The sequence below is a fragment of the Rhea americana genome, unplaced genomic scaffold (genome assembly GCF_003343005.1).
Source record: "Rhea americana isolate MKP2758 unplaced genomic scaffold, rheAme1 scaffold_370, whole genome shotgun sequence".
NCBI classification, from domain to species: Eukaryota; Metazoa; Chordata; class Aves; order Rheiformes; family Rheidae; genus Rhea; species Rhea americana.
Genome location: NW_028186502.1, coordinates 78,516 through 88,386, shown reverse-complemented (window position 1 = coordinate 88,386; position 9,871 = coordinate 78,516). Strand labels below are relative to the sequence as shown.

The window sequence follows — 9,871 nt, the reverse complement described above, 5'->3', positions numbered from 1 at the left end:
AAAAAAAAAACATAGTCACAGGACTGTGGCCAAAGCAATGAATTCTGTTTTATCAGGGGAGGGTTGATGACCACTGGGTGTCAAGAGGCTGGAGTGGCTTCCTAAGTCCTATGCAGGCCAGTGTAGCCCTGAGCCATAGTAATGGTGCGGAGGCAGTCCCAGTGCTTTGTACTTAGTATTTTCTATCATTTCTTAACATCTGTAGCCTAAATACTGAGGGGGTTTATTGAATTTCCTTGTAAGATTAAGGGATCAAATCCTCTGATCCATATCTGTCTGTGTACAATATGCTGCATAAATGCAGCAGAAGTCTGCCTGGGCATGGCATAGGAGTCCAGTGCTTGGCAATAGCCTGCATATCTGCAGCCTGTGGTGGGAACTGGGCTCCTGAGAAGCAGCCAGGCAGCTGTGCTCGACCAGCTCAGCAGCTGCAGAAAGGCAGTAAGCAGCATCTCCCAATGCCTGGCAGGGATGGCTGTATCACTGTGGTACAAAAAGGTTAAAGATCAAGGGCAGAAAACAAGGTCATTATTGAAAATCCTGAGTCCACCAAAGGATCAGTTTCAACTCCTGCAACAGGGCAGAGAGGATGCCTTCAATTACAGGAAGAGAGTTCTGCCAGCTACAGCCGTTCTCGCCCTGCAGCCAAGGGAATGCTTCAGCCAAAATGCTGAAAAGAGCAAGGAGACAGGAATAAAACATRGTGAGAATTTACTGAAAGAGGCGGAACAAGATGTGCTGCTGTTGTGGGGCTGGCTGGCAGCAAAAGAATCCCGTGCAATGGTGAGATCAAGGTCATTTTTATGTGGGATTAAGTGGTGACTGAATTAACCTCAACAGTTAATGGGTATGACCTGTCCTTGGGCAGGACACCAGGCAAGAAATGRGCTTGTGCCTCAGCTTTTTCCCTGAGGGATACAGACTGAGGAATATATAGCTGAGGAAATTAGAAAAAATAATCACAGYAGAGCTCAGTGGTGGCAGCCTCTAAATCTGAGATCTGCTTTCTGCGTCAATGCTTTGATTCAAGACTCACTTTTTGATATGGACATTCCTACCGGTCCAATTACCAGTATTAAAGGAATGGAGCTGCTAACAAGTTACCGATGTTGAAAGAAGCCTTCCAGTGCTTTGCAGATGGTATAGCGCTCAGGTGGTGTGAGCAGATGTTCCAGCTGCTGGTTGAAGGTCCTTCCTTGAATCTTGATGCTAGAGGGAAGTATCTCTGCAACCCATTGCAGGGAGGTGAGAGCGGAGGAGGTGTTCGGGGAGTCAGCAGAGTCAGAGTCTGCAAGGTGCAGGTAGAAAGAAAAAAGAAAATTCAACAGAAAAAGGGTCTTAACCACAGGTTAAAAAGGCTTGCACTGAAACCAAGATTCATCCCTGGGGACCACCAGGGCAGCTGCACCTGAGCACAAAGAAAAGGATTTGTTTAGTGACCTGGGAATGTCTATGCCTCTTGGGGAGGAGCAAGAAGAACATGAGGCCCTGCTAGCAGCCGCCAGCTGCACTGTGGGAAGCGTCTTCTCCTGAGTTCACATGTGCCATTCTGGCTAAAGGAGCCTGAGCAAGAAAGTGCTTAAAGCAAACTAGGGGAAGAGCTGTATTGCCATAAATCTGCACCTGATAGCCCTTGAAATCTTCTCTCTGCTTCTGGCTTCACCTGTAAACATGAACAGTTAGACTGTGTGGGCCTCCTGGACCTCCCTGTCCTCAGCCTCGTGGGGAGCCCTGTCTGAGTAGCCGTTTCTGCCCAATACTTGYGTCCCTGGTCCCTGTCCATCTGCAGCCTGAACTGCTCACACATCACTGGGCTCCACCTCCTGGTTTCACCAGCTTAAACACCTCTAATAAAGGAGACCTCTGAGCATATGAATCTCAACTCCGTATTAACACAAATCCTGATGTGTTGATACCTACAAGATTGCCTCAGAATAAACATTTCTGTCATTGAAAAGCAACATGGTGAAGAAGGTGAAACAGCTTATCAAAGGCTGCCTGATAGCTAGAGGAAGTTCTGGCCAGCACAGAGCTAATGACTACCCTTGCCTTCCTCCCATGCTGTAAACAGAAGGAAACAGAATACGCTGCAGTGGAACTTCTGAATGTTTCAGTAGGTCCATGAATCTACAGAAAGCAGGCACAGATTTTTTTGACCTGCCTACTCAGTTGGATATAATCTGTCTCTTTGGTCATGCTGTTTCTATCTTCTTCTGTTAATACGTGCAGATGGTATTCCTCCTTTTGCTTTTTGAAGCCTCTGATCAAGTTCCAAAGCAGTTGACAATAATCATTGACTTTAAGAGCAGTATTAGTCAAGAGTTACATGTGGGTGAACTGAGGCATAAAAGATCAGCTTGCTTTGCCACCCTCATTCTGCACTGTTCCTGCTGCCACACTGTGGCCACCTCTGCAAGTGAGCCCAGCCCTGGAACAGTGCAGAGTGACACTGCACCACAGTGAGAGCTCAAAGAGGCAACCCAGCTGAGCCTGCAGGGACACAGAATGTGCTTATCCACGTAGGAAGACGGCCAAAGCATCAGGGCTAGAAATCATATCCTTTTTTGGTCTCTCTCTCTTTTTTTTTTTTTTTTTTTTTTTTTTTTGGGGGGGGGGGGGAGGGAAGGGAAGAAGTTTGGGTGTCACTGTATCTCTACTGGCAAGTAGTGAGGCTCTTGGTTTTGTTCCTAAGGCAAATACAAACAAGTTAGTAATGCAGGCTCCTAGCCTGAAGCTTTGGGCGGAGCTGCTTTACTGCTGTGGCGGGAAGAGTGTCAGTCACTAACTCTAGGGCCTTGTGTTACACAGCAGCTTTCCAGTAACACAGTGAGACTCTTGTCCTTATGCATCTTAGGAAGCACGGTGACTGAGCTCCCCTTGGCTGCGGTCCTGCACCACCACTGAAGTCACTGAAATTGCACTGATAAACATTTGCAGTGTCCCAGACATCCTGGTCTCTCACTGCCTTGCTCCCCATAGGCACGCAAGGTAAGTTATTCTAAAAGCAGTAGTTATACGAAGCAGCGCAGTCCATACGTAACTGTGACATTGGCACGGTGACCATGTATGTACAGGGTTATATTACTTTCAAGTACACGGCACAGACTGTATGTAAAGGACAATGAAAAGGGCCAGCAACAACAGTCATACAGTACAACGAACCCCTGTGGAAACCGGAGTCTGAGATTAAGCTTGATCACAGAAAGCCAGCAGCCAGGTGCTCCGGCTGCCGAGGAAGGCTGTCCAGCCCCCTGGGGAAGGAACATCCCTCCAGGTAATCTGGAGTGGTGTTAGGCTCAAAGCAGTGTCTTAAACGTACTGGGTATACATGAGGTATTTGGAAATTTCCTCCAGCAGGGTTAGCAGAACAAAAGGGCAGCGATCACCCCAAGACACTCTTACCATTTGAGAAGTTGACAATCCCTTCTTCCACCACCAAGGTGGGCATTGCCCCACTGCCCTGCAGCATCGACACCACCTTGTCATGGGAGCAGTTCCTGCAGAGGCACAGGAGAGAGCCCAAATAAGATATCCTTCCAGGTCACCTTCCCCATGTGAGCAGCTTTGCAGGAAGCGGCTTGCAAGGCAGCAGCGGTGCTGATTGGTAGCCCCTGAGCCTTGSTGAGGAATCGTATGTGAGTGGAAGGGATTCCAGGACAACATCACCTGAGGTGGCTTCAGGTAACTGGAAGGAGCCAGAGTAAAACAGAGTTTGCAGCTACCTTCATTTATCTTACAAAAGACCTCATCTGGCTGCTCAGGTGGAGGCAGAGTTGTGCCCAGGCTGCAGCCTCCTTGATCTCTGGCTCTTTGCTTCATTTTATACGTGCTATTCAGAGAAGAGCCTTACTCAAGGGACAGTGTGAATCACACCACGTAACTCGGGGCTCTCAGTTGTGCCTGCAGTATGGAATAGCTTTAGGGCATGCATATGAACACCCTGTGGAGCAGTTATGGTAAATGATGCCAGCATTACCTTAAGCTACACTCAGACTCCATAGGTGAACTTTCCATTTAAATGATACAGTGCTGTGGATCTGTTTGCCTGTCCTAATTCTGCATGAAAAGAAAATGCAAGTTGAAAGTAAAATGCATTTTTGGAGACAGACCAGTCTCCTTGGAGAAAGGTATGAGCTGACCTGGGATAATGCCTGCCAAAACAGGCATATCCTCTGCAGGCTCAGAGGATAGGTCTTCAACTAGGTCTCCTCTATTTTCTGCCAATGCTGCATCAGCCAAGAGTTTGCTGTATTAGCTGAAATCTGAGAACTTGGACACTGACAGAAAAAGCATCAGGTGTGTAATCTTTAAATATTCATCATTCTGTCTTATCATGTAGCCAGTTCTACCCTTTGCTCTTATTTTTTGTGCAGAAAGACTAACCTGAGAAAATAAGAGCTGCTGTCACTATATCAGGGAGGTGCAGAATGAGCTCTGGTTTGATAGAATTTGATTATTTTTGTTGTGTGCAAATAATGTAGGGGAGTATTAACTTYTAGGTGGAAAAGTGATTGCCAGTGTGTTTTTTAAGCTTAGGATCCCATTCCAAGAATGAGCCATGAGTTGGTTGGTACTCTGTTCCTTTCACAAAAGAGCCTCAGCTATCTAACATATGGAACTTAATTCAGAGTGGCTTGAGTCAGGGTCTCCAGGTGGATTTCAGTCAGTATACCTGTTATAGTTTGTMATGCGTTACACATGGCTATTTGCACCCTTACATAAAGTGAGGGAAAGGAAGAGCAGGGATGGAGGCTGAAATACTACTCTTAGAGCAGTTTTATGAGAGAATATTAAAGGTGAGGCCTGTATTGGTACAACAGTCCTCACGTACCTCAGTAGACAGCTCTCAAGGATATCCAATTCTCATCTCTTTCACTCAAGAGGGAACAAATGGCCACAACTATGCTTAGCCACACTCTCGAGGACCCCCCGCCCCCCATGAGCCATCTGCCATAGGTTATTTAGACAGTCTCTTACCTCATGTCCAGACCRTTGAGAAATAAGATTCGATCTCCAGCTTTGAGAGCAGCCTTCTCAGCTGGGCTTCCTAATGCACAGGGAATGAGAGAGATGTTTAGCTAATGGGTTCCTTGTTTTTGGTGGTGGGATCTTAACTCTCCAGCCGCTTTCTGCCCAACCATGTCCACAGAAGACCATTGAGGGAAGGCCACCATTGTAACTACATTATCTGGATGGGACAGGCCACTTCACTGCGCTCAGCAATGCAGTGTCCGGTGTCTGTATGTTGGTGGCTCAGCAGGTGCAACATGGATCAGCATCTGGCTAGCTAACATTTCAAAAGCAGATGTGATTTCAAACTATTCACACACAAGCATTCTCCACCTTTTAAACATGAAATAGGGAGTGCATAAAGCCAAACTAAATTGTGCTGAAGATACTAATTATTCAAATCAGGAGATTCCACCACTGAGGTTCATAAAAGTCCATTTTGCTATTTTCCAGCAAGCACTTCAAATTTAGAGTTCAGGCTATAGATACATAAGTATCTTTGAATCTTATGACTGTTCACTCAAACAGAAACATCCTCCCCAGCATGCAAATTTAATTTCTCTATGTTAATKAAAAGTGACTTTGAGATCTTGCCCAAGCACAGCTGGCCTCTTGTTTCAGCATGGAACCTGCTGAAAGGGGCCTCAGCTCTAGGAAACGCTCCTCCCAAGGGAGTCACAAGAGAGTCCTGGACTCTKTGTGGGACAGAGTGGGAACACAGCACCACTGTGCCAGGGGAAGATGCTTTGTGGGAAGAGGAGCTTCCCCAGCAGATGCCCCACAGGCCGAGCCCCAGCCACCCCTCTCCCCYGGGCTCTGACAAAGTCAGTACCTGTGGAGTTGGTACTCTAATTTTGGTCAGAGCGACTGTGCAAAATCTAGTCTTGCCATGTACTGGCAGGTCTTCTTACCTGGCAGAATGGACTCAATCCACACTGGGGCATGTCCACGTAATGTGAAGCCAAAGCTTTTGTTGCCTTTATAAACTCGCACAGTTCTGCAGGTACAAAAGCAAACATGAAATCAAAGCCCAACATATATTTAGTTCTTGTTCCTTTCCCCAGCCTTCGTCAAAGCTCCATTAGGCTGGATATCTTTAGAGTACCCTCTAAATGCTTGATAATTCCCGGCACCCTGCAAGATCCCCTTTGATACTGAGTATCAAATACTGAGTGCTGCCGAGACCACTGATCCCCGGCTGGGGAACAGGGGCCAGCCAAGCGCTCGCTGACGCCCGCAGGASTGCTAGTGCTTCCTGAACTCCTCCCCATCCCAACAGGCACAATGGTCTTTACGAGCCGCAATGCCRCCACGCTCCTGCGCTTTCCTCGCTGACACCTTATCTCTGCCAATGGACCGACAAGTGGCAGCGTGTTGATGGATGGAGGGAGTGGTGAGTTCTCCTGTTCCTTGTTTGGGCCCCCTTCCCGGAGCATCTCTAGCTCCCTGGCCACCAGCACTGCCCTCCTGCCCCCAAGCTGGGCTTCAGTGCAGTTCCTTGTTTCTCCAGCACCAACAGCRTCTTGCTCTGCAGCCCACTGGTACCCCAGGAAGGGAGACGAAGTCCAGGACACTGGACCAGCACACGGCAATGGGAAGTGGAAGGATCTGAAAGGGCCCAGGAGGAGTTTGAAATGAGCCAGATAAAGCCTCTGGGAGGCCTGGAGGAACGCAGGTGCTGCCAKGGCACGCTGAGGGTTAGCAGGACGCTCCCCGCCTGACGGGCATGATGTGCTGTCCCCCTCGGCTGGGGCACCACTGCAGTTCACACCAGGATCGGCATGGYAGAGCTAAATTTGGCAGACTAAAGCTTAACATGCATTAACGTGAGAGCTCTAGCACCAGGCACACAGGGGACTCTGGAGGCAGGAAAAGACACAGATGTTTTAGGGGCAGAGCCTTTGAGCACAGACTCTTGCACTGCCTTGGAAATTGCTTTTTTAAGCAATTAATTAATGAATTCATAAAACCACAGTCCAGTCCTTCAAATCCAACACATTTTTAAAGGAAAGACATGGGCTATAACATATATAYTACACAGGTAGACTAACAAAAAATATATGTTTTAGGGGGGGTAAGATTTATTAGGCTCATGAGAGAGAAATTAAATTCAGCTAGGAAATTTTGGAAGGACTATCAGGAAATCTTCCTGCTGGGAGACTGACTGGAGTGAGGAGTTGTTCGCCACAAAGAACTGGGGGAACTTAACATCACTGAGATCATTTACAACAAGAAAGCCCGTTGTAGGGACCAATGCTGTGCTGGCACAGAGAGAGACTGCATTGAAACTGAGTGTTGGACAAGTCACGCTAAAAAAAAATATTCAGTCTATGCTGTGAGAAACAGCAGAGATCCTTACAGGACGGTGCACTCGAGCTGAACACCCCGGAGAGAGCAGATGGAGGCAGGGGAATAACCCATGCTGTGCCTGAGGTGGCACAGTTCCTCCCCAGAGGATTCCCCGGCTGTGCAGRCAAGGCAAAAGCTCGTCTGTTCGTTGGTGAGACGGGCTGGGAACGGTGCAGGAGCCTCGCTAATCGCGGAGAGCGCGGCAGGGCTCTGCGGCTTTCCGGGGCTGCTGAGGTCTGGCCACATGGGCAGAGGGAAATGGGTTAATCCCCCAGGCACCGGCTTGTCCTGCCTTCCCCCCGCTGCTGTGTCCTCAGACACCCACCGAGGCAGCGCGGGATGATGCRGCCTGTCCTGTGCTGAGCACCCTGCAGCCCCCAGCATGGCCAAGTGTCCTGCACCCCCCAGCACCCTGTGTTGCCCAGCACAGCCAGGCACCCTGCAGCCCCCAGGACAGTCGGGCACCCTGCATCCCGCTCGGGATATCCTCTGGCGCTGGCTCTGGCCCCCACGCAGCTCCTCACAACCAGCTTTACGGCAGCGAGGGGGCAGAAAGGGTGGCCTGGACCTGGGACATTGGGTCCAAACTGGCCCAGCCTTCAAGAGGGAGAAGTCTTTGCTCATCTTCCTCCCAGAAGGGCTCACCCACTCTCACACTGACGTCACCCCCTCTGCTAGCGCCTCTCCCCTTTCCCTGGCACCTCTCCCCCAGCTGCCATCCACCGACCACCCCTCAGCCACGCAGACCAGGCGCTGCCTCCTTGCATTTGAGGGCTTCCAGGAGAGGTGTTACCTGCGGGCAGCCCCCGAGGCCACATTGCTGGTGATCAGCGAAGTGGTCTTCCTCAGGCTCTTGCTGGCCTCCTCATGGCTGCGGGGCACGGAGCTGGCCCGAGTGGACACGAGGAGCCGCTCCTGGTGGTCCTCGCTACGGCTGCGCCGCAGCCGGTTGCTGTGCTGCTCGCTCTTGGAGCGGCACAGTTTGCTGATCAGGCTCTGCGACACGACCTCGTCAAACCGCTGCCGGTGCTTCTTGGGGATGAAAATCCTGGCAAACATGACAAGGGAGGTGAGTGAGGAGTGGGGCCGGGGTGGCCGGGGCCCTGCAGCTCCGGATCCAGCAGCACCTGCGAAAGCAAAGGTCAAAGCAGCCTCCGGCCCTGCTCGCACCATCTCGGCCCCAGCCCTCCCCGGAGCTGCRAGCGCCGGGGCACGGGCCACACACACCGGGGATGTCTGTCTCACCTCCAGGCCCCACGGCACGGTGCCACCCGGTCCTTGCAGCTCTGTTGGAGTGAGGAGGGTCTGATGCCCCCCGCAGCAGTGCCCAGGGTGGCAGGGTAGAGCCGGGGGCAGCAGAGACCCACTCAAACAGCTCCGTTCCTCCTCGCCGTGCGTCCCATCCGCCACCCCTCCAGCTGCCAGYGCTGCTACACTAATGACAAGTTCCAGCCTGAGTTCCCAAATTAATTCTTTCCCCCTACAGATAGCCGCCCAGGCACCTGGGACTGTGCGGGGAAGACCTGTGCTCCCGTGGAGCCTCCTCTGCTGCAAACCCTCCAGGTTTGGTCCCTCAAGCGGCCCCAGCTCAAACTCCAGCAGCTCGCCGYGGCGCGGGGGAGACGACGCACTCCTTGCTGCTGCGCAGGCCTGCGACTCTGAGGCAAGGCTCAGGGAAGAAAGGATTTTTGAAGTCGATCGGCCAGATGGCATTTGGTTGTGACTATGTTCTGACAGCAAAAGCAGCATGAGATCATTTCCCTTCCTCCAGGTGTTCTCCGTGTTCCTGATGTTCAGGTGTACGGACACCCCCCTGCGAACGCCCGCGCACGCTGACGGTGCCGAACCGCCTCCTCCAGACCCGGCCTCTGCACCGGCACGGGCTGGGGCCCCGGGACGCTGCTCCCCACCTCGTCCCCCAGCCCCTCTGCTGAGGGCCGAGCCTGCTCCCGGCGTTACTCCCCGTCCAGCCCATGAKGGCAAAGATTTGTCTTTCTTGGCTTTGGCCATCCCCAGTCTCGGAGCAGCCGGCTGTGCCCCAACTTCTCCCGGCTGCCCCAGCCAGCTGGGTGACACCCAGAACGCCCAGGGAGCCAGGCACGGGGCGCTCGTCCGCTGCAGTGGGCTCCCAGGTGGGCTGCTGGCAGAAAGCTTGACCCCCYGGGCATCAGCTCTGTCTCATCGGACGCTTGTCCGGGGCCAGCAATATCCCCCCCCGCGGAGCACGTCTCCTGCTGGGGCACGGATACACAGAAATGCCTCTGCGCAGGCTGGAAGGAGCCAGATTTACTAGCTCAGAGCCTCCCTCAGGAAACAGAACGTTTCCTGCTCGGGCACACGAGGAAAACGCGTTACAGAAACACGGCTCTTCAATTACTTTCTTCTGCATTTGCTCTTTGCTTCTGTGGTCCCTTCCCTGGCGGTTTATTCCAGGTGAGTCGGCACTGCCCYGCAGCAGCGAGCCGGCGCCGCGAGGGGTGCGGGCTCCCTGCGACGCAACGCCCGTGTGCCG

The 9,871-nt window shown here is 51.8% G+C and overlaps 1 protein-coding gene across 1 annotated transcript in view; it reads right to left on the bottom strand.

Moving 5' to 3' along the window:
* GRID2IP (Grid2 interacting protein) overlaps positions 1-9,871 on the bottom strand; it is a 56,035-nt gene that overhangs the window by 20,946 nt on the left and 25,218 nt on the right. The window contains exons 8-12 of the mRNA XM_085312907.1: positions 8,153-8,407; positions 5,922-6,007; positions 4,978-5,047; positions 3,403-3,497; positions 1,105-1,288 (exon numbers count right to left, since the gene is read on the bottom strand). Of these exons, the coding sequence (XP_085169033.1) occupies positions 1,105-1,288; positions 3,403-3,497; positions 4,978-5,047; positions 5,922-6,007; positions 8,153-8,407 (690 nt within the window). The remainder of the gene's footprint in view (positions 1-1,104; positions 1,289-3,402; positions 3,498-4,977; positions 5,048-5,921; positions 6,008-8,152; positions 8,408-9,871) is intronic.